The 25,247-nt window shown below is 40.7% G+C and overlaps 1 protein-coding gene across 2 annotated transcripts; it reads right to left on the bottom strand.

Moving 5' to 3' along the window:
* Positions 1 to 1,592: 1,592 nt before the first annotated feature.
* MMUT (methylmalonyl-CoA mutase) lies at positions 1,593 to 24,133 on the bottom strand. 2 transcript variants are annotated; one of them, XM_056343038.1, is made up of 13 exons: positions 24,018 to 24,133; positions 23,142 to 23,553; positions 20,656 to 21,023; positions 19,795 to 19,952; positions 18,197 to 18,368; positions 15,676 to 15,924; positions 14,279 to 14,390; positions 12,841 to 12,956; positions 12,067 to 12,182; positions 6,035 to 6,166; positions 3,637 to 3,784; positions 3,358 to 3,525; positions 1,593 to 2,011 (listed from the first exon to the last, which is right to left on the bottom strand). In XM_056343038.1, the coding sequence occupies exons 2-13, from the start codon at positions 23,518 to 23,520 to the stop codon at positions 1,883 to 1,885; spliced, it is 2,247 nt and encodes a 748-aa protein (XP_056199013.1). In that variant the 5' UTR covers positions 23,521 to 23,553; positions 24,018 to 24,133; the 3' UTR covers positions 1,593 to 1,882. The 2 variants fall into 2 exon arrangements, with proteins under 2 accessions (XP_056199013.1, XP_056199014.1); XM_056343039.1 differs by having other exon boundaries at positions 24,059 to 24,124.
* Between the last annotated feature and the right edge of the window lie 1,114 nt (positions 24,134 to 25,247).

Below are 25,247 nucleotides of genomic sequence, written 5' to 3'. Positions count from 1 at the left end.
ATGGGAAAAGCACATTCCATCTTAGCTTGTCGTCCCATAAGGAATCTCTACCTAGGCAGTGAACCGACGACTCGCTGGAAGGGAAGTCTGTTCACTTGGATACTTTTCCTTAAAGGGCCTAATGCAAACACTGTGCGCCGGGTGGGAACACCATTCTTTCCCCAGACCCACCGTTTTGTTTACCAACCTTGACATGACAGAGAATTAATGTATGTCAGTCAGTACTAGTCTGGAGATGTAAAGGGCCACCCTTCGTGCATTAAAGGCCTGGAGTGATTCCAACTGAAGTTTGCAGGATTTTTTTTATTGAATTCAAAGGGACAAGATGCAGATTTTAAAGATTGTGACAGGTTTGTTTTTTTTTAAAAAAAGAGGAATCTGTAAGGCAAACACAGGTAGATGGCATATATTATCAAAGAGCTGAGAAACCATAGACAGAAAGAAATTAATGAAATTACTGTCATTACAAAGTATAGAGGTCACAGACACTTTGAGTATGTCATTTCTCCAGTTGGCAGGCAAGAAGGATTCTGAAAAGACATAAAGGGAGTATTTTAATTGTCACTTCCTGTATATTCTGGTTTGAACCATACCAATCTTTCTTGGAGGGAATCAGATACTTATAAATAGTTGAGGATAAACTCCCAAGAAGTTTTCAAGGCAAAGATTTGGTTTGGGATCAATACTTTAAACCTTAATTGTAAAGAGAGAGAAGAAAACAGCAAGTCACTTCACCTCCTTGTTTCTGAGCAGCGTGAGACTACAGGCATGTGCCCCATGAAACAAGCTTGTTTTAAGTAAAGCTCTCATCAGTGGCACTCTCTGAAGAGAGGATACAGTGCTATTAATTGGATCTGCAATTTCCAGCCAACTGCAGAAAATCTCATTTTGAATCAAGTATGACGGTGCTGAGCACCTCAGAAGCGTGCTACAGCCTCGTCTACCACAAGGCAGATACAAGCATTACCCCTGGGAGGCTGCAGTCTCGATTTATCACGGGATTCAATGAGCAACAAGGCAAAATGAAGTGGGGATAGGGCCATAATGCCAGAGACCACCCCTCAAAAGACCCCCACGCCCCATTTGCCTTTTATGGATTCCACAAAGGACTTTTCAAGTGTATAAATCAAATTCCTTCTGGAGGGGAGACAAAACCAGTGAGAATTTATGATCAATTTACCTGAAGAAAGTTCAGCTGCTAAACAGGCAGGGATAGCAAGAACAATACTGGACAAAACTAAAGAACTAAGTACGGGAGAAGGAGAACTGGAATGAACATTTGAGAACCAGTGAAGTATCTGGGAAGGGCAGTGATGTAGAGAGAGTGGAGGGGCTGCTCCTGTACGGGTTACTGCCAGATACAGGATTTGTATCTCATTAAAAAAACCATAAACTTTGAAAAAATATGGTTTGTCTACTTATACGTTTCTAAACAGAGTTAAGTCAAATTAATGTTACCATCAAAGTGCTGCTGGATTCAATCACATCTCTGCTGAACTTTAGTGATTTTGCCTAAACACTTTTAGGTCTACGGTGCCTGCCAAAAAATTCCAAAGAAGCTCTCTGCATGCAAAAGAGATCAACCAAAGAGCTGGAACAAATACTTTATTTATCAGTATATCTGGAAAAAAGATCCAAACCCACCTACTGAATTCCCTTAATACCCTGAAGTCATAGTTCTAGAGGTAAAATCTTCTTCTGGGTAAATACATAAATAATCCTCAAATAGAACAAGCAGAGAATTTACAACTTTCTTAGAAAGCACAAAACACCAGGCTACAGGGCAGTGGAACCAAAGGGAAGTGGCTGGCCATCCCTTGCTGATGATTACATTCTGTAAGCGGTTAGGGTAAGGCTGGTTGCATCGCGTGACACTTCAGTGTTACATAGATTGCTGCCTCTTCTCCAAGCACTTCTCAATATCATCCAACACCTGGACAGCTGCTTTTGGAATACGAGTCCCTGGACCAAACACGTTGGTAACGCCAGCTTCATACAGGAAGTCATAATCCTGTTCAGGAAGAAATATAAGGTATGCAGTTAATAGTGCAACAGACAGTTGATAATTTATAATTGGTGTGTGCTCTATCCTGACAACGTATATGCTGGGCCTGACAAAGTATATGCAACAAGTCCCAGGGAGAGGCACCACAGCATTAAGGGAAATGGGAAAAATACAGTAGTTGGGAGTTAAAAAAGAAATACTACAAAAACATCCACAGGAAAGGTTTTATTAGTTTAGAATCAGACTAATATCAGATCCTTGGAAAATACTAAAAAGTCAACTGGATGTGACCCTGAATAACCTAACCTAAATTTGATCTAACTTCTAATTTTGAAAAGACTGCTTTACACAAGGGATTGGACCAGGTGACTGCCAGTGGTCTCCTGCAATCAAAGTTACTCTAATTTCATGACTGTCCTGAAATTTCAAAAAGACCAAGGAAGCAGTTACATATTCTCTCTTACTTCTACATAGGATATATTGCACCTGTCTTAACCACAGGTTAGCAACATCTCATTGAGAGATACTGGACAAAACACAATTTGTCTCCTAGAAAAATACTATGAGTTTTGTTTGTTGAATTTAAAAGTCTGTCATTCCTTAACTCTTACTTAATTGGCTAGAAAAGGAAGAAGTCTGGGAAAAGGGAGTAACAGGAGATTTATACGCAAAATCAGTTTGGATCTCTCTAGGCAGAAGATGACCCTAGCGGTGATACAGCCAGGCAAACTGTGGATGGATGAGCTAAGGAAAATTTTAAGACAAAAGCACAGATCTGGAAGGATTCTTTTTGCACTTCCTGCAAGGGAATCCAACAAACTGTCCAACGGTTAGGAGAAAGCAGAGGGAATGAGAGGCAGCACTGAGGCCTGATGGTGGGAAACATGACGAGAGCATAAACAGGGCATGATATGTGTAGCCTATAGGTGATCTGACCTGCCATCTGTCTTCGTCACTAGCTGCGGCTCCTCCAAACTGTTGCCAGAAGTCATAAAGTCTCTTGAGACAGGAGCTAGCCTTTATCAGTGACATGCAAGGTACTGATTATCGGAAACCACAGAGTGCAAGGAACGTTTCCATGGGGCTAATCTTTTCACAACACAACTTAATATTCATTCCACCCAACAAACGCTGTAAGTTAAACCAGGACACAGTGTATAGAAAAGCAGACCAATGAGACCTGACAGCACCCTGCAACCACACAGATCTGTGCTGACCCTGGCGATGGTACACAGCAGCCTTCAGCACTGTAAATCCCCTCTGACATTAACAGAATATAGGAAATTGCTAAAACCAGCACAGACAGAAATAAAGGAGTCTCTTAGTCTTGACAGGAAGGATTTGACCTGTACCTGAGGTGGGATGACACCTCCACATATGACAAGAATGTCTGGCCGGCCAAGGGCATTGAGTTCCTTGATGAGTTCAGGCACAAGAGTTTTATGACCTGCTGCAAGCGTGCTCACACCAACACAGTGCACATCTGCATCAACCGCCTGCTGGGCCACTTCTCGAGGTGTCTACAAGGAAAGAGGATTACATGACACAGAAGAGCCCCAGCCTGCTTGCTGAACAAGAGAGGGAGAATTGCTGCATTTGAAATACATTGGACACCGCTCAGTCAGTCATACCTGGAAGAGGGGACCTATGTCCACATCAAAGCCAATGTCTGCAAATCCTGTAGCAATAACTTTAGCTCCTCTGTCATGGCCATCTTGACCCATTTTTGCAACAAGTATACGAGGCCTGCGCCCCTCACAATCCATGAACTTGTTAACTCTGATGGAAAACACATATTGTATCGTTGTAAGTCACTGAGAATCATTACAAGTATTTCCACAAATAAAAAAAGCACCGGCTGCAACTGTAGCATAATTTCTATACATCAAATGAAAAGATCTAAGTCATGAGTTGTCTACATAGTCTGCATACAATGTTAATATTCATGTTATATGATTACTAACTGATTTCTTGTATTTACTCAGCAATATAATGTTCTTTTTTAAAGAAAATCACTCCACTACTTACCTGCTTTTTAATGGACAAAATACTGAATTCTCTGAGAGATTAATGAGCTGAATTACAACTAACATAATTTTTAGATTTTAAGAATAATTATAAGCACTTACTTCAGAAGTACTTGCATGCCACACAGGCTACAGAGGTCGATCCTAGACATCGTACTGCGCATCACAATTCAATTGGGCACAAGTCTGTCCAGAAAAAACTACCATATCCCCCATTCTATGCACTCGTCCCACTGCTTCCGTTTTTCTGCTTAGTGGCAGTTCATATTTCTGTCGTATTAATGTCACTGTGTAACCACAGCCTCAGACAGTAATCTCTCATCTGACTGTTCATTATCCACATATTGCCAGTATGTCTTTGAGTGGGACACTAAGACTACCACTTCTCAGGAATGAAAGGGGTTGTTTTGTTTTGTTCTTTCTGTTTTTTTAAAATATTGCACTGTTCTGAGCGTTCTGTTAACGATGGAGTTGTATGGATTTGGTGCGCCTTGAAACCATATGCTGACCTGGCTGGGATGATCACTGCATGAATCCAGCAGCTTAGTTTGGGGAAAAGAGTGACTCTAGATAAAGTGTCTATCAGCACAGATTTGAACAGCCTCGGGAGATGATTCCAGGACACAAATATGCATCATGTAAGAGGGTAAAAGTAAGAACTCAGGCAGCTTAAAAAAGAATTATGTGAAGACAGCCTGAAGGAGCAGACAGACAAAGCTTCTGCTTGAGGATGCACAGGAGTTGGGCCTGCCTTCTCTACTCCCAAGGACTGTTGAGAATATCAGTGAAGTAGGTATCTGAATTGATTTGTGGTATCTTTAAATCCTTCTCTCTGTTTTGTGTTCTGTTTCCATATTCTTGTTTTCTTACTTCCCCTGCCACAGACTCCCTCCCAAAAAGAACAGCTCTAGGTGCTCCGAGCCTGCCAGGCTAAGACCACCTGAGTCACTGCAGTTCAGGGCTTGGCTTACTGTGGGGCAAGTGTGAAATCACACTTCTGAAGGCCTGTGCAAAGGTGACATATAGTAAATCCAGTTTTGTTACCATATTTATGTCCAAGGTCGTATGTACCAGTTAGTAAAGGCATGTATGTAAAAAAGGGAGCTACACCTCAATTCACAAGGAATCAGTTCCGTTTCATGTAAATGCATAATTACAAATACTTAAATTTAAAATAAATATTTTAAATAAAAAAACCATGGTGACATCCCCCAGCACAACTACTTTCAGGTCAAGCTAAACACCATTGTGAAGCCATCAAGTAATTCCCTTTCAAGAGAGCTTGTAACTCTTTAATGTGTAAGTCCCAACACAGCAGGGACTTTCGAGCATCAATTCATATTACATCACCACCCACTGCACCAATTCAGTCTCTTTACCCAAGAGGACAGCAGCAAAGGCAGAAGCTGACAAAAGGCACAAACAGGCAAATGTTTTCACACATACTACCACTTTCTGATGTTTTCTCCCTCGTGATATGAGTAAGACCCATAGACTAGAAGCTGTATGTGGTTATCTATACAGATTTTAGCCTTACAATTTTAGGAACAGTAAGAGTGAAGTTGCAGGAACAACTTATGGGCAGATCAAACCTGGGTTTTGTAACTATAAACTGCTGGCATTATTTCAGAGATTACTATTACAGAGTCTTCAAAAGAAGCAATCCAACGTATGCAGGTTTCAGGCAATGTTTCTCAGCTTCTTAATCCTATGGCTACATAGCCTATTTGAATAAAATCCTCAAATCATATCAACACCTCAGTGGATCTTGTTTGCAAGCAAATACAAGTTCAGTTAAGTTTTGACTACTCTCTTGCTGCTCTTATTTCTTCTCATTCTGCTTCCTTGCTTACAGGCATGAGAGTGCCTGTGCAGGTCATTGTTTTGTTCTGGGGATGTCATTCAGGTTTCGGAGATGCTTTTTTAGGGCACAGCGAGCAGCACGTGAATCTCATGGATAAAATGTAAGACTGTGTTTGGCTACCTGGGAAGCTATTCTCACCTATTGATAGCATGTAGAATTTCATCACTCTCTCCAAACTCCTGGCGATAAGCTCCGCTCACCATTCGGTCACTGGCTTTATGCTCCCCAAACACCTTCTTCATTGCATCTGTTATTTCTCCAACAGTGCACCTAAGAAACAGGAACAAAGCAGGAGGATCATATGAAAACAGAATACAGGAATCACTGGCAGTGGCCCAACTATTTGCCTTGCTGCAGGACAAATTCATTTACACTCATTTCCCCTTTGGTGCTACAACTCTGAACATCTGACTCACTGTACTGTCATCCACTACTAGAACATGCAAGAGTATTTTTAACAAAATACTTTTTGCTGATGTGAGAAGTGATTTTACAAGTGACAAGCCAATGGGGACCACTGAACAGCAAAATATTTCAGAAAATGAAATCAAATTTTCTCAACTGGGATTTTTTTTGGGCTCAGACTGCAAGATCTTGCATTTGGACTCAAAATGCAGAATAAATCAAGAGGGGGGAAAAAAAGGAAGAATACAGAGAAAAGACTGAAGCCTAACTTTTTAACTGGAATTTGTTTGCCTTTCCCTTGATGTTCATATTTTAGTGTTTATTCTTCTTCTCCTCTACTCCTGACATAGCTCCTTTATTCACTGAGATGCAGAAGAAACTGCAAAATCCATTTACATGCAAGTTACAAGCTTTGTTGGCTACTGGAGACACTGTGCATGTTCAAAATAATACACATTTTACTGCTGTAGCACAAGGGCTAGAAGCAAACTAGGCTGTGCTGCCTTCTTATACAAACATCAGAAGTAACCGCTTCTGTTTAAAAGCATTTGAAAATTTCACGTTTCATGGAGCCCACCTTTCTGTGTCAAATCTATAATGTAGATTGTACCAAAAAACCCAATGCTGTTCTCTAATTACAGCTGAGCCCACAACCACATACCTGATGAAAGGAACCTACTTAGAAGGGAAACCCAACTCATCTGTGGAGAAAGCAGTTCAGCTAGCAGCTCCATCACAGCAAGCTTCTTACTTCTGATACGAAATTAACTGGGATTTGGTACTGTGTAATGATTTTGAAGGTATGCTACTGAGCTCTTGATGAAATCTTTGATCAAAAATATTTTGATTAAAATAGTTTATACTTGAATAGGAAAAGACTAAAGGATTTGTGTATATTAAGAAACAAATATAACTTGCTGCAAACTTTGTCAAAGAAAAAAGTAAAATGCTACTCTTAAAAACACTTTAGAAGTATGCTCACAAATACAGAGACCAAACCCCACCCATTCAGCTACTGCTAAGCACATTTCAAACCCCTGGAATTCACATTTTCTCCTGCCATATTGCATTTATGCTCAAAGGATGTTTGGGCAAGATGCAACTTCTTCTCCACGTGCTTTTAGAACAGGATGGGCAGATGAGTTATACTCGGTTTTCTTTCTGCTGTCTGCAGTTTCAGTAGCTATTATCTGATTCCTACCTCAAGCAAGCTGCCATGTATCCAATGTAACAGCAGATGGATTTCTGCTGTATTAATTGATTTCATCAATACATTGCAAAGAGAGATTTTACTTCCTCTGACTCCCTAGCCAATCTGCCCTTTTGCTAGCTGATGCTTTTTATACTCAGCAAACTCAGCCATGGTTATAATTTCTAACTATGTTAACGTAAAACGGTAGAAATCCTATCTTGAGCATCAAGGTCTGTGCAACGCGTAGGCCTGAAGCCGGCCTCTTATTTCTAGGTATCACTCTTCACAGCTGGCCTGCTTTGTCTAGAAGCCAGTATCACACTGGAACACACATTACCAAGGCCTGGAAAGACAGGACAAGGGGCAATGGTTTTAAACTAAAAGAGGGTATATTTAGATTAGATGGTCCCTTCCAACCCAAACCATTCTGCAGTTCCGTAATTTTTAACTTGCATCATTGACACAGTCTTGGCCACTTTTTGTCACCTCCCTGCCCCCAGCTCTCTGGAACTTTAAAAATTAAGTTCTCTGCTTTTATCCATTTTCTTCTTCAGTGCACTGAAGAGTTCATATCTGGGTTTATGACGATCACAGTCTAGGAAAGCAGCTAACGCAAAGTAATACCTAATTTATAGTATCTGTACGGCTATGTGTGAATGTGACTTCGTCTAGGTACTCTCTTTGAACTTATTTATTAACAGTGATTTTAAAAAGCATTAGTTACAAAGCAACCTGTCCATGATTGCCTCAGAACCCAATGACATTGCTATACAATGCAATATACTTCATTTTTATAGCACCTGTAGGATCTCAGAAAGCTTACCAAGCACTACTGGAGTTCCAATAGTTCTCAGACCTTACTCTCTTGTATCATCAGGTTTTGTTTTTCAGGGCATTTAAATTATCTTATTAATATTACTGCTCTCCGATATTAATAACAAAAAATTTAAAAGTAAACTGCATAAGTGCTAGATTAAGTGACTTCCCCAAGGTGAAAAAGCAAGTTTGCAGCAGACTTAAAAATACTATCTGTAAATACTGACTCCCTCCTAGAGCGCTAGACATCACAGATTGCAGCCTGACAGAGATACATCCCCTGCATAAACACTGACAACTCACTCCTGTGTAAACATTAGCAGTTTGGTGAGGGCTTACAGTGGCATAATGCATCTTTTCTTCTAGAGAAAACTGTAAGCTTAGATAAATCTTACTCCTTCTCTTTTGCAAAAGCAGCATGTTAGTATAACCTCAGTATTAAAGCAGAGCACGTGTAGATATAGCTGTGTTCCTACCATGTAGAAGTGTTAATGAAAGTTTCTTGTAACAAGTGAAAAATAAATGGTTTGGACCATCCGTTTAATTGAATTATAATCTGGTGACTGGGATGAATTTTTTTGTGTGTACTGCATGAAAGATGAAATACTGTTCTTTCTTCTGTAAATACTGCTTCTGAAATCCTTGCAGAGTATTTTGAAAATTCCACCCCAAGTCTCTGCAACCCTTTAAATCTACAGTTCCTTAGTAAGAATAGGATTTTTGATTTCAAAGTACTCATGAATGCTAGAACAGAACAGAACATTTTCAATTGGAAGGAACCTGCAACAATCATCTGCTCCAACTGCCTGACCACTTCAGGGCTGACCAAAAGTTAAAGCATGTTGTTAAGGGCCTTGTCCAAATGTCTCTTAAACACTGACAGACTTGGGGCATTGACCACCTCAGTAGGGAGCCTGTTCCAGTGTTCATCACCCTCTTTGTAAAGAAATGCTTCCTAATACCCAGTTTAAACCTTCCCTGGTGCAGGTCTGAACCATTCCCATGTGTCCTATCGCTAGAAATCAAGAAGAGCTCAGCACCTCCCTCTCCACATCCCCTCCTCAGGAAGCTGTACAGAGCAATGAGGTTGCCCTCAGCCTCCTCTTCTCCAAACTAAACAAGCCCAAAGTCCTCAGCCGCTCCTCACAGGACATTCCTTCCAGCCCTTTCACCAGTTTTATTGCCCTCCTCTGGATGCATTCAAGAACATTCACATCCTTCTTCAATTGCAGGGCCCAGAACTGCACGCAGTATGCAAGGTGATGCTGCACCAGTGCTGTGCAGAATGGGATAATCCCCTCTTTGGAGCAGCTGGTGATGGTGTTTGATGCACTCCAGGGTGCGGTTTGCCCTCTTGGCCCCCAGGACACACCGCTGACTCCTACTGAGCCTCCTGTCCCAGCACCCCCAGATCCCTTTCTGCAGGGCTGCTCTCCAGCTACGCTTTCACAGCACCCTTTGCTTACAATTTTGTAAATGTAATTTACAACCTAATCTGTGGTTTTAAGTAAACTTAAAACTTTGAAGTGGAGACTAAAAGATAGCTACAATTCTCTGTTTTGTGTTTTATCAGTCCATATCCCTTACAAAGCATCTAGTGGCAAAGGCAGTATGTTTGTATGCAAACTGTGGTCTGCATCTTCTGAACTTCTGCACCGCTCAGAATTACTGCTGCCTAACTGCTACATCAGAGCTCTCAGGTGCTCAGATTCCCCGTGCTTCCCCAACAGTAGGTTATTTCCAAACAAGAGAAACTTGGTTCTTGGCTAAGCTTCTGGGCAATTCGACAAGGTCAATGGGATGAAAGACAACCACAGCTGTGCCAGCCAGAGAGGATGTTGTTCCTTTCAGTGTGTCTGATCAGGGACAGGATCTATCTCCTTGAGCAATTTGTGCTGTGACTCTCTCCCAGTGGTTCACAACCAGCTGTAGAACCTATGCTGCACAAACACAAGTTTGAAGAAAGACATTCAATGACCACAATGTGCCTGTTAGGACTGTCACCTTCTGTCTGTTCAGTCTCAACGCTACTGGTGATGCACCTCTGCATTTCACCAGTAATAAGAAGCAGCAGTGTGTAATCAGGTGACAAAGCACCATGAGGAGACACAGACTGGGCAGACAAAGAAGCAGCGCCAAACGCTACATTGCACTTGTGCCTTCCTCTTCTATTACCAATAGCTGGCACAGCAGGAACTGCAAGTCTAGAGAGGAACAGAAAAACAGCACCACAGGTGAGGTAGATGAGAAAGAACTTAGCATAATCTTCTTACAGCCCTAACTACACCCATTTTCCTGTAATGTGTCTTCTCATGAGACGTGAGGTACAGAAGGGAGGCAGTACTGCTCCCATTCCCTGTCACCTTTGGCCTGCCTTATTATTACTTCAGTTACAAGAATAAATCTCCACATGTAGTCCATGGAGTCTTTTCCATAGTTCAACACTGAAAATTCTGTGCTACTCCTTTTATTTCAATTGGATTACATTACTTGTCTTCCTGACTAAACCCCATCATTTTCCATTCAGCAGGAGACAGGCATCTGTCACCAACATGCTGGTGATACTGGCTTACTTGTCTACTACTTGTGAGGATGAACGTGCTTACTGGAAAAGCTTTTCCCATGTTGCCCCTAACAGAAGGTCTGCCCATAAATGTTTGCAAAGCTCATAATCCTCCTTCAAACACTCTGTATCAGGTGCCATGACAACTACTTTCTGTGATCATGTCCCATGTACAGGTTTGGGGCAAAGGTAAGTTCTGTGTTTGCCACTTAGGAAGTGGATCTGCAGTCCATTAATGCTTTTACAAATAATAAAAACAAGGTCACCAAGGAGAGAAACTAGCAGTTAGCTGGTCGGTTTTGGCACAGAAGACATGAATCCCTGGTAAATCCAACACTACCCTCCTGTGACCTTTACAGTTCAAAGACAGGTGTAGACATGCTGCTGGAGAATAGTGACAAGCTCTTTGTGGAGAAAATGTATTCAAAATACAGCTGTTAAGTGTTCAAGGAAAGGGAAAAAAGGAATTTGAGACATAACACTAAAAATAGAAGAGCACCCCTATAAGGAGTGAATTTGGTTTGCTCATTTTGAGGGCATTTATTAATTAAGGAACAGACACATAGGATCTATTCTAAAGACTGACACTTACTTTGAAGTGGGAATGAAAACAGTCTTAAAAGCACCTTAGGTGAAAAAAGTAAATATTCCACTGGACTCTAAAGGATGCCTCACTGCTCTACTCAAGAGCATCTTTTACATCTTCGCCTGACTAACCAAACTTATTTCTCCTTCAATCAAAAAATGTTTTCACACCAATCTGTGGTGCAAGGAAGGATGAAGCAACAGACCATGATAAGACTGTGAATATCCATTTTCACATTTCAGATATTTCTAAAGCTCCCTGACCTATGAAACAGCAGGGTGACAGAGAAACCTAGTTACATCCTGAAACTCGTAAGAATCCAACTTGTAAACAACAAAATGTGTACGAACAACAATTTCATATGAAATTCCTTGTATCTGTATTGTTCTTTGTGAGAAATTAAAGCATAGCCTTAAAAGACTGTAAAATGTAATAGTCTATCTTACAATGTCGAGCTTCAGCCATCTTTTACTTCCACTTCTGAGGACAAAACACAAAGCATCTCAAGATGCCAACCTCACTGACACCATACCCAAGAACAGTTACAAGGTGAAAATAAACCATCGATTTTTAAGCAGCAGTTAGGCATTCACCCTCACCCCCAATACCTTGAACGTGCTGCTTCCACTGCAAGTGCGAGCAAATTGCCTTCCCCAGTAGCAGCACACTGTGTTAGAGCAGCAAGACATTGCTGGGCTGCTGCTTGATCTCTACTAGCCTTCACCTAAAGTGGAGGAGAAAAATATTAACACAAAGTGAACTGGGAAGTCAAGTGCATAACATTTTCTGATTTCAAATACTAATTCTAGAGGCAAGGAATTGTCAATGGTCAATATAGGCTATATATTTCCACAAGATTAGAAGTAAAAAGGCGTTTCAGACCTTAAAACATTTGTATAAGTCCATAAAATAACTCTAAAACTATTTTATCTACGTTTTTACTAATTATGAAAGTAGACGTTGATTTCTGGTTCCACAATCCTGCTCCTTAACCACACTTGACAAGCTGCATGGAATAGTCTGAGTGATTAAGTAATGTTACATAATTTTAGAGCAAAACATCACATAGCTATTTGCTATCTTATTTTCAGACAAGGTAAAGCTCTCAATATTGAAAGGCTAGACATATATACATGAGACTATCTGAAGTACAATGATTAAAACTAAATGAACGTAACAAAAGCATTTTTGTTTGGGTTCTAATACTGTGTTTCCTGGGATTTTCCATCAGCCTCCATTGAAGCTCAACAGAAAACTATCTTCTCCACTGAAGATGAGAGTGGATTCTCAGAAATGTGAGGGTCAACTTTCTGGCAAGCTACTTTTACTCAAGTTCTACCTGCAATTACAAGAACTTTCATTTTTAAGAAGGTAGTTCCCACCTTATTAATCTTCTCGATCTGCTTGCTACGAACTGAAGTATTATCAATAGCCAGAACTTCCACTGTCTCCTCTTTTTCTAGCTGATGCTTGTTTACTCCAACAATTACTTCAGACCCTATTTCCAGCAGAAACACCAGAAACTCAGAATACATTTGCAAACTACTGTGAAAAGACACAATATTAACAGGACAAGAAAATTTTTGAGCATTATAATGCAGTGCTTTGCTTTATGACTAAAAAAATTTCAAATACTTAAAATTTGTTGTTATAGGAAAGACTTCAGTCTGTATTTTCCATATTGCACGATGAGATGATCAGATGCATGAACATTCAACTCAGTGAATAATGAGCCAGAAAAAAGATTTTGAATAGAATGATATTTATCATACAAACTGATTTAATAATGATCACTAATATACATTAGCTATTTTTCTCTTTTTAAGCTTACAAAACTGAATCTTACAGAATTAAGCAGAAGTGCTGGTCTCCTGCACTGCTCTGCTTTTACTTTCCTGATTTAGCACATAAATAAGAAAGTGAAGCTCCTACCTAAAACTACTCTATGTGAATAAAAATTAATTTATCATGTCAGAAAACTGTATTTTAGCTTTCAACCAGCATGGACTAAACAACCATTTTTATTTGCAGTGCCTAATAACATTACTACACTCTTCAAAGCAACATGAAGTAATTTACCTTGGGACAGAAAATACAGAACTTTATTGATTATGCCTTATTGATCTTAATTAAAGACCTGCTTCAAATTTATTCTCCAAACAAACAAATCCATATAATTTCTTTCATGTTTGAGTTATCCCTAGTTTCCCTAGTCCCAGTGGCGGACTACTACTGGAACGCAGACTACAAAAAGCAGAATAGAGCTATAAGCACCCATATCTTCACATATACCTACTGTATGTCTACCTATACATATACATATATATCACAAAGAAAGAGCTGCATCATCCTCTAATCTGAGTTGACTGCATTTTTTCTAGTCTTCAGCAAAAACAGGCAGTTCTGAAATAACACCAGGAATTTGACCAGACACATTCAACATCACCATCTGCTGGTCGTCATGCTTGTAAATTCAGGAACTGCAGTTGAAAGATATGATCACAAATTAAGCAATTAACTACTGAAGGCCCCAAATACTCCTTCAAAATTGTGTTTCTAGTGCTTTGTCTAATCTAGACTTAAAATATGCCAAGCAAGACTGTTTTCATACTGGTCCTGTATTTCATATGCACTGATATCTCTTTTCAGAAGCTTTCACTGACAGAAAACTGTCACTGACAGATAAAATACCATTTTATCACTCACAATCTGCTACTCCTAAACTAAGAAGAAAAGAAACAAGGAAAATGTGTATAAGAACCCTTTATACAAAGGTATTCTACCAGCAGTTTTCCCTTCTTTCATCTCCCTGCTCCCTACCAGAGTCAATCCTGGCTTGTCTTCGGGCTGCACACTCTTCAATACGAAGTTTGGGAATCCCCTCAGCAACAGCTTTGGCCATTCCACCCATGTCTTCTATCTCCTCAATAAGCTGAGAAATGAAAAGGATTGAGAAAGTAAGTAGTAGCAAGGTTCACAAAACGAGCTTTGCATTTGTACCACCATCCTAATTTTTATTATACCTATATACACAGCCCCGTGCTCTGAAAGTGTCTTCCTATCTCTATGTCTCTGACTACAGGTTTTGATATAAATTAAAGGACATCTCAAACAAAAGAGCATTTTTATTACCAAAATTCCATAAATTCACTAACAGGACACAGCATATTGTTCAATCATAACACCCATGGCTGAAAAGGCTTAGAATTTGAGATCTTGACTCTGCATGGACTTCTGCCTGCCAAGCAGCCCTTATGGTTACATGTATCCAAACACATATAAACTGAAAAAAACCCAGGGTCAGTTCTCTGATCCTGAAGACAAGTGGCATGGCAGTTCAGCTCTCACACAGCAGAAGCCTATTCAGCGCCAAAACACGGTGACCACATCCAAACTGCCTACTGGAAATGACCATCAGACATGCCTGGCACTGCCTAAAGTATCCTAGTCGATAACGACCTAAAAAACACACCGGACAATGTGCTAAGTGCCTGCACAGTGCCAGGCTAGTGTTTGGGCCTGTAGCAGCTTATTAATTTGGGACTTTGCAATTATGTGCTCAAAAGGAGAATCAGTGGGTTTAGCTGTAGACTAGACATGCAGGTGTATACCTTTATGCAGGATTGCCACCAGCAAGACTACTCCTGCACAGTACTTTTCATACGCAAGTAATGACTGGCAGCAAAAATATTATTTAAAAAAATATTCTGATCCAACAGAAAAATTCCTCCTGAATTCTGCGTAATATTCAAGTACGGCCAGAGAATCCCCTGCACGCTTGGCTATAAAACCTTGTTTTTAGTAACACCTAGTTTTAAACTCTCAAGCAGATCACCACAAGCATGAGTAAGCATGTAACTAAGTAGGTTGGTTTGATGACTCCTTCTGTTGAACCCTTTTTTTACTTGTGTATAAAACAGTTCCCAGCAAACTGGGAGTCTTCAGCGTGCAAGGGACTTTGCAGGGCTTGATTATTTGTTCCACACTGGGATACTTCCCTTTTGAATGTAGTCTGCTAGAAGGCTGAAGTCTTTCTTTCTCTAAATATACACTGCATTATTGTAAAGTTCATTTACAAAAACATCACTGAAGCGTAAGTGTAAAATAAGTCGCTCTTTAGAAGTTACCAACATAGCAAACAGTCCCTAAAAAGACATCCCTCAAAACTCCTACACCTATAATTTTCTCACAGAACATAAAAGATTATGCAAACGGACCTTTAAAGCAGCTTCATAGACATCATTGGTGAGGCACTCCATGAGGTAAGAACCCCCCCAGGGGTCTGCCACTTTAGGAATACCTGACTCCTCTTGAATTATTATCTGTGTGTTCCGAGCAATGCGAGCACTCTTCACTGTAGGCAAACCCAAGGCTTCATCAAATGAATTTGTATGCAAAGACTGTGTACCTCCAAACACAGCAGCCATTGCTTCAATTGTAGTACGGATAACATTGTTAAACGGGTCCTGGAAGGAAAAAGAGAGCTCTGAAGCCCAGCAGTTCTGCCACTGGGTGGGGGCAATTAGTTACACTCATATTGCTGCCACGAAACAAATGCAAGATTCCCCCATTACAACACTGTAATCATAACAAAAGCTGAAAACGTACAGTCAATAACAAGCATACAATCAAACTGATATATCACTTATCAGATCTTGTACAAAGAGATTAATCCATAAAGAAAGCCAAAATTATCAGCGTTTGAGTAAACTGGTCACGATAACAAAGCAAAGCCTAACTTGTATTTAGTGGTGTTTCAAATAACTTAATGAATCCAGGTTGGAGAGGATGGAACAAGTAGTCCCAATGTCCTCCATCTTCAGATTCCAGAATTCTTGGAGCAGTGAATAACACAACTGTCAGACAGGTTACTAGTCAAGCTCCATTTTGGAACTAAATGTGCTTAGTATTTTCACTGACGACCGCATTACATAAAGATAGGAATTACAGATGAAATTTGCTGGTGCTATAGAATGGAAAGATACCTATGGGAGAACTGGGATATTAACCAAAACAAATGGATAATCTGGAGTACAAGGTATAGAAATACAGTCAGCATTACAAAACATAATCTCAGCCTTTAGGTCAAAATTTTTATCTGCTTTTTTCATCTAGACAGTTGAGTTGTATACATGTGCGTCTACAGTCAAAAGAGGTGTCATCATGATCTCCAGGAGATGACATGCTCTGAGATGGAGTGAATAATCACCCGCTGCAGCTGCCTTCTTATTTAATGTGATTACTGAGGGAATTTAATGGTAGCTCAAATTCTATACCTAATTCTTGACAAGCCTAGATGGGATGAAATGCACCCAAAATAATGAAGAGCTACCAGTGCAACAGGACCTTGAAGAAGGCAAATAAAACATGAGATCTGTGCAAGCTACATTATCTTCCATAAAGAAATGGAATTAATATCATTGTTATACAAGGACATGGTAATTCTACCTATACTGGAGTCTATTTCTTGTTTAAGTATTCCATTTAAAGAATTACAGAAAAGTGCGATTTGGATGAGCAAGAATGTAAAACTTAACTTGTGAGTGGATACCTATCTAAAGGTAGGCCAAAGGAAAATATATTTGCCCTCTGAAACCTGTAAGGAATAAACACTGGGCACTGAGGAGCTATATTAAGATAAACAATGTTTAGACAGGAAAAAAGGGTTATGATCCAGACAGAAATATATCTACACTGGACACTGGAAAACAGTTGAAGGTATTTTTGGTAGTATTACTATTTTTGCACTCATACAATTGGAGGACCCACAAAGGCCACTGTTCAGAAAATTCCGCTGTTTTAGTTTTACTGTGCTCCTGTAATGTAAGTAAACAATAAATTTACTTTGAAAAAAAAGAATAAAACCCAGGCACACAAGTCAAATGATGATGGTTGCAATCACAACCTAAGACCCACCCATATCGCATGCCTTTGGGAAGCAGGCCTTTGGAATAAAAGCTGGAACCCAGCTCTGACCTCACTTGGGAAATTATATGCAGTCCAATGATGCATTTGTTTGTCGTAACTCAACAGGAAGAGCAGACAATGCACCCAGTTTCAAAAAAGCAGACGAGCTGTAATCATTACTTCACTCTTCAGCGAGAGGGGCATGAATGACTTCCTTGGCAGCTCAAACAAATTCTCCAGCCAGGAATCCCGAGAAAAAGGAGCCTCTACTTCCTCATTCAGCTGCATTTTGAAAGCATAAAACTTACAGGATATATCCAAGAGAGATTCATCCTCTGAGTCCTGAATTAAGATAAGCACCTCTCTGCAGTTCTCTTCTCTACTTAGCAGGTTTGGATCCTACTATCAATTCAGTATCCACTAGACTGGGAGCACATGTGCTAAAAACAATGATTCCAGAATGAAAATGAAGCCAGACAATGAAAAGTTAGGCACTGAGACTGCCTACCATCACACTGGAATCCTTTTGTGAATACAGTCTCAAGCCTTTGGTTTGTGCCCTTTTACCTGAATGCTACAGGGTAGTCCCAAATCCTGAATTATTTTGCAAACCAGCATTTTGGGAAACAATGCTTCTGGCACTCAACACAACTTTTTGTAGTATGTAAGAAAAAAGATGTATCTGATGCTAGTGTGTGCATTTCTCAGACTAAGACAAGTGGTCTCCTTGAGAAAGGTACATCTTTATGAATAAAACCAGCAGTCTCCTTTAAGATGGACACCATAAGAATGTATTTACATGAGGAAGTTGATGAGAATCCAATTTCTAACCTGCTCAGTGAGTGACCAGCCTGAGGTCTGACAATGAGCTCTCAGCAGAAGAGATTTGGGATTCTTGGGCTTAAACATTTTCTCTATCAGGTGAGCCCACAGCCGCCTCCCAGCTCTCAGTTTGGCTATTTCCATATAGAAGTTCATACCAATTCCCCAGAAGAAGGAGAGCCTGCAGTAAAAGCATGTGAAAAGGATAAAACATTAAACCACTCTAATAACTTTGTTTCACTAAAGGAGAAGTCCTACAGCAAGGGCTCTGATTAATTTAATTTTACAGATATAACCCAGACATAAGATGAAGGGAATGTTCCTGGACGCCGATGCTAGTTGCTAAGAATGATACACACTTATGCCAATAAACTGAAGGTGACTACAGGCAAACTGCCAATGACAGTGGTCCCTGGAACTGCTAAATTGTCCCCAGGGACTGTTTTGGGAGAGTTCTAGGTCAAACAGTGTTCCAGCAAGTCACTAATACAAACAGTGACGCTCTAGTACCAGGGAATGCTCCTTGACACAATCTACTAGGGTAGTTATGCTCACAAACTAATTATAATGGGAAGACATTATATATTATAAGCATGCTTTTATCTTTTTCTTGATGATTTTTATCAAAATCCAAATCAAACAGTTCAACATTGGCTAGCATATCAGGGAACAGACTAACTGACCTACTTTTTCCTACTTATAGCTTCTCTGATTTCTAGGTGTAAACATGCATAGTTAAAGCCATCAAAACTCACTAAAGATATACTTTTTTAACAGTGAATTAGCTACTGAAACAATTTGCCACAGGCTCTTACAGATCCTCCATCACTAGAAAGTCTGAAAATAAGGCTGTATCTTCTACATGATCCACTTTGATTTTGCAACAGATCTCCTAAACAGGTTCTCCTCAGCTCACTCCTGTAGTTGACTACTGTAGTTTGTAGGAGTCAGTTTCAGCTGACTCCTGTAGTTAGTTTGAATGTGCAACAGGCTACATGAACTCTGCCTTTTGGGTTTTTTAAACTCATGGTATAGTTAGGGAATCTGTAAATCAACTAGACAACTGAAACTGTGATTCTGCTTAGTTTGGCAGTAACTTATAAAAATACAGTATTCTGCTTAAAATTAAATTATTTCTTTTAGGAAACTCACAACTGTAAATTGAACTACCTGAACTTCCCCTTGTTAAGCATTTTCCCCAAATATTTCAAAATAATACTAATGCAAAAAGTTCAGTAACACTACAGCATAAAAGAACTGCCAGAGCTCTTGCTGCATTCTGCAGTCCTAAAGCTACAACTGTGTGAGACATAACAGCTTAGAGATCCTCTTTCTGACTCAGAGACCAACTGTCACAACAGACCTTGACAACGTTTGGGCCTGTGCACGAGCTTTACACAGATTATTAGTGCAGATGTAGTCTAAGTGTGTGACGGACCAGATATATTTTCCTACTGCTGAAACTGTGTAACAAACCCAAAACAAATCCCATCTGCAATGTGAGCACTGCCAATATTGCTTGCACGTATAAAAATACTGAATTTGGTATTAAATTCCAGAGGTTTTACCAAAAGTGACTTTCATACTTACAAATTTCTTTAGCTCACCTTGGTGCAAATTCATCAATAGTAAGGCCGGCTTTAAGTCCAGTTCTGCAGTACTCCAAGCCATCGGCTATGGTATAAGCTAATTCCAGAATGGCGTCGGCTCCTGCCTCTTGCATGTGATACCCGCTGATTGAAATGGAATTAAATTTTGGCATGTACTGTAAAAATAAAAGACAACACGGTATGACAACAGAAGGGAGAGTCAGATAATTGTTCTATCAACATTCACAAATAATTCGTTCTTTGCAGCTTGTGAATACAACTTGTCTCTATTAAGTGGTGTTTGCAGATGTTTACTTCACATCCTTTTACTTTTTCGCATTATTCATTGTGCTTAAAAGTATCACCAACCATGGTAAACACCTTTTTCAATTACAGGCTGCGTGCTACCTCTCCAATGAAAATGCAACTAATGAAACAACTGGTAGTACTGAACTTCCAGTCATCCATTAAGGACTTCACTCCTTCTGTTACCTCTTTCTCATGCTTAATTTTGCAGCAGAAGTCCTGCAAGATTTCTTACCTCTTTGCTCCTGCGTACAGCTGTATAATGCTTCTTAACTACGCGGCTTGTTACTTTCTACACAAAAACCAGCCCGTCTGTTCCTCATCTCCAAGCTTCCTGCCATCCCTTCAGGCTTAAGCTCATCTTAATCTGACTTTGACTTGGATTGACTTAAAAATCTCAAAATTTATGCTGTAAGTGATTTGGGATCTTAACTTTTCCTCCCAGCCCTTTCCACAACCACATCATTCTTCACTATGACAGGTTTTCCTGTCTTCTGCTTTGTTCTCCAGAGTGCCTCATAAATAGTTCACTAGATGTAATAACAGAAGTAAATACATTTAAACAATGAATACCTTTGAGGTGTATTGGAAGATGTCAGCAATAATACGCATTGACGGTTCTGGGGGGAAAATGTATGTATTTCGGACCATGAACTCCTTCAAGATGTCATTTTGGATTGTCCCTGTCAGCTTGGCCTGAGGCACTCCCTGTTCTTCTCCAGTTACAATGAATGTTGCCAACACTGGAATGACTGCCCCATTCATTGTCATAGAAACTGACATTTTCTCTAAAGGAATTCCATCAAAAAGGATTTTGGTGTCTTCCACTGTATCAATGGCAACTCCAGCCATTCCAACATCTCCTCGAACTCGTGGATTGTCTGAATCATAACCACGGTGGGTGGCTAAATCAAAAGCAACAGATAATCCCTGCTGGCCAGCTAAATGAAAAAGGAAAAAAAAAAAAAGGGGGGGGGGGGGGGGGAAAGGGGGGGGGGGAAAAAAAAGAGAGAGATATATTTAGAAGTGTGGAACAGACTTACATTGCAACTGGATCTAAAATTTTAAATTTTATTTTACATGACCCAGGCTTGGACAACAAACCAATTTTCGATGTTAAAACACTACTCCCTCCTCAAACTTGTCCAAGGTCATCTAGTCTTAAACTTTAAAGAAAAAGCTTTTAACTGAGAAGAAAAAATATTATAGTCCTTCTAGCTCAGCCACACAATCAGCTTACCATGCTTAACAACTTACCCACAAGTTATAAATGTGCATAGACAGACAGTATCAGGGCTTATATTCAGAAATGCTACTTAGCTTAGTTGGAAACAAAAGTGTGATAAATTATGTCACATTACCTTCTCTTTATCACAAATTAAACACATGCACACAGATTGTTACCCTGGCTGTTATTTATTCATAAGCACTCTGCTTACGAATTTGCTTATGCATTACTAAATCTGCAGTAGGAGAAAATTATCCACATAAAGCAGGGAACGGGACAGTTAGAGCTCTTGGCAGACTTGTATGCTGCAACCCAAAAGCAGCACCTGAAACTCTGCTACCCCCTGGCACTCACCCTGTGACCAGCACTGCTGCTCCTAAGTAACTGTATCTACTGCATTTGCAAATCTTCCTCTCAACATCAGCACAGCTCTTGTCAGACCAGCTATCATCTTTGATTTAAAAAGCTAGGTGTCAGCTCTGAAGCAGAATGACAAAAAATTTTAATTTCTGCCTAGTTTCAAGCAACGGAAAGTTCAGCGATTATGAGAACTGATTATTAATTCTTTTTCAGCATTCCTCTAATTACAGAGAGATTTAATTGAATTATTAAAAATGCTTTACAAATAACTAGGTCAGATCCAGAATCTATGCTAAATAATTCAGTATTAATACAACCATTACCAACAAGATAAAATTACAGTATCACAATGTCAAACCTCAAATGAAAAATTACTGGCAGCAAACATTCTTGAGTAACTGAGCTGTGCTGTCAGCTAACTGAAATGTTAGCGCTTCTGCCTCAGCAGCAACGATCAGCAGTAAGACAGTGTGTTCAGAACAATCTTTCTATTGAAATGTTTGCCTGCAAACCTCTAATACCCTGTATTTACAATTTCTCAACTTACTGAGAGTTTTATACATTGAAAGAATCAAGAATACTTGCAAGGCTATGGCAGCAGTTAACATTGCTTCGCATTAGCTAACCATGATACTGCAAGAGCTAAAAATCCCCAAAGAATTCCTCGTCCCCACCGTAAACTGTTATTTTTGACTAGGAGGGACTGTAATGTGGGAAATAAACGTGTCACAGATTTATTTCTCAGAAGACAACTTTCAGTGGTCTGCTGTTTTGACCAGTAAGGTTATAACACAGCTTCAAACAATTGAAAGAGGTAAGGGTGGTGTGTAACTCTTGAGTGTATCAGTAACAACTTTTTAGCAGTGGTTAATGCTTAACTCAACACTGTATTATGATGACGGTCCAGCTATTAGCTAAATAAAGTGCTGCAAAACACAATACTCCACAGAAATTTTGGGAAAACCACTCTCAAATAAGGAAAATACCAAAACTTTTAGGAAGCCGGCTTTACTAATACACCATGAATGACGCTACTCATACGTATTTATGAGTTCATCTAAAATGTGTAATATGGGATGGAAACCCAAAATGTCAGAATGCACTGACGCCAGAAGTTTAGCTACGTGACAAAGTTCAACTTTTTTTTCCCCACTACAATCTTCACTCATGCTCACATAATGAGTATGAAGTGCTCCATGATGCCTGCTAGTTGGACCCTGGGCTGCAGCCAAATTATATCTCTCCAAGTGTTAAGGCAGAATAACTAAAAATAGCATTTAACACATGATGCAAAGGCAGTTTCAGAAATGATCCAGTTTCCCTGTAATAAAGAAATACAATAACACTGGGCAGACCCTATCAGAAAGCAAAACTCACAAGGTAGAATAATAACATTTGCCATATAATTTACCATATGAATATGCCCCATTGCTTTGCAAGGCAATGTTGTTTCCCAAATCAGCTGTCTTACCTTTAATGTTGTCCTTGTAGAACTTATTGCTCTCCTCCACTGTACTGAAGCCAGCATACTGGCGGATAGTCCATGGCCTGTAAGTGTACATAGTAGGGTAGGGTCCTCGAGTGAAAGGCTTCACCCCTGGCAGCTCTTCAGGGAGGTCTTTCGTGTCTCTTTTGGAGTATAAGGGCTTGATGTCAATTCCTTCTGGGGTGTGCCAAATTAAATCCTTTGGATTCTTGCCTTTCAGCTGCTTTTCAGCAAGAGCAGCCCACTCGGGGTGCAGCGGCTGCCCATGCAGCGAACGCCACGCAAGCTGGCAGGCTGGAAGTTGTGCCAGGCATGTGCACTGGTGGGGCCACAGGCGCAGGACAGCATCCTTGGCTCTTAGCATGCCTGTCCCACTGGTTGGCAAGTATGGGATGAACTGAAGAAAATAAAACCATATATTTTGCATTATCATATAAATCCAGCGTGGGAGAAGCAAACACAGAGAGGTGAAGCACTTTGCTAAAGCTGAAACAGCAGAAAGTAAGTGTATTTATTTATTCACTTACTCATTTGTCAGACATCAATCCCCTTGCCTTTCAACCAGACAATGCATAAAACAGAGTTCAGGAAAAACCCCTACATTTTCATCTAGCTAAGGAAAACAACTGGTCTACATCCACCTACAAAATGTGTAACTGATTTCAGTCCCTAAGCAGAATTAATCAGGCACTGGAAAGTCAGTGTCAGGCATGACAATGGTGTTGGAGGAAAATGCCAGATCAGTGCTACTGTAGGCTGTACACCTCAGCTTCGTCCCCTGTATAGCCCCAGACCAGCACTGCAAGTGCGGTCAGTAAATAGATACTAGACAATGAAAGTTTAATATTAGTAAGACTGTACCTGACGGTTCAAAGAAGTTTCTAAGAACAGAAGATCCTAACCTCTAGGAGGCTGAGATGGTGGAGATTGTCTGTTGTGATTACTCAGAACTGAGACGTGCAGAACCTGAAGCGATCATCCTTGAAAGAAAAAGTAAAATGGTGAAGTGGTCAAGATATAGAACAACTTGTGAATCCGACTGTCAAGCTAATGACTAATAAAAGACTTGTTTGAAACCAACAGGTTAGGTAATGCTTTGTAGAGACTATAAATGTAGAGCTAAAAATCCTGTAACCTCGTCATTCTCTGCGGAGGTGACCCAACGCTGCTGCACTGATTAAAACTGCAAACCTAGAGTAACCCACAAGAGTTTGAGTCTCTTCTTTTACAAATGGCATGCCTAGCTATTTCCTCACTTTCCCATCTTTCTCATCTATGAATTCCTTCATGTCACAGGGGGACCCTCAACATCAAAGAGCCACTGCGAAGAAGTAGACTGTCGGAAAACTGCTGACATATCACACGCTATGGAAAAGGCAGGTTAGGCTGGATGGGAATCCGAGATAAACTCGGAAAGAAAGGCAAAAAAGAAAAAGTGGTATGCAAGAACACAGGGATGATACAAGCTGCAGAGGCTCATCCCACTATGCATGGGATTGATGTGGGGGATTAGCTCTGTAACTCCTGGAAGCTGTGAGCAACTCTGTTTCTGCTCTCCATACTCTATCCCTGCACTTCTCTCCCCACCTAAAACCTTTACAGCTTGGCTCCAGCGCCAGCTCCCTCCTCTCTGCCTCACCTCCTTCATGATCCCCTGGCAACACACGCTTCCCGGCCACCTTTATGAAAAAATCTGCATAAAACTGGAAAGCATCTCCATTGCTGTTATGGTGCGCAGCAACACGCCCCACGCAAGTCCTTCCGTAACATACACGCCAGGCGCTGCACACGTACAACACACAAGCAGCACCAGAGCCCTGCGGCCGGGATGAGAGCCCCCCCCCCCCCGCCCCGTTACCCCCAAGGCCGCACAAACCCACGCCCCTCCCCGCAGCCGGCCCGCGCAACGGCTAGGCAGCACCGGCCACCCGCCCGGCAGCCCCACAGCCTCCCTGACAGGCCCGCCGAGCGCCCCGCACCCCCTGCCACCAACACGCCCCCTCAGCGGCCAGCAGGGGCGGCACAGGGGCTGGCCCCAGGGGGTCGCGGCCCTGCCCGGCCGGGGAACGCGGCTGGCTGAGGACAGGCCCC

This window comes from Falco biarmicus, chromosome 6 (genome assembly GCF_023638135.1).
Source record: "Falco biarmicus isolate bFalBia1 chromosome 6, bFalBia1.pri, whole genome shotgun sequence".
NCBI lineage: Eukaryota > Metazoa > Chordata > Aves > Falconiformes > Falconidae > Falco > Falco biarmicus.
The sequence above is the reverse complement of the archived record's forward strand: the minus strand, read 5'-3'. Positions and strand labels throughout refer to the sequence as shown.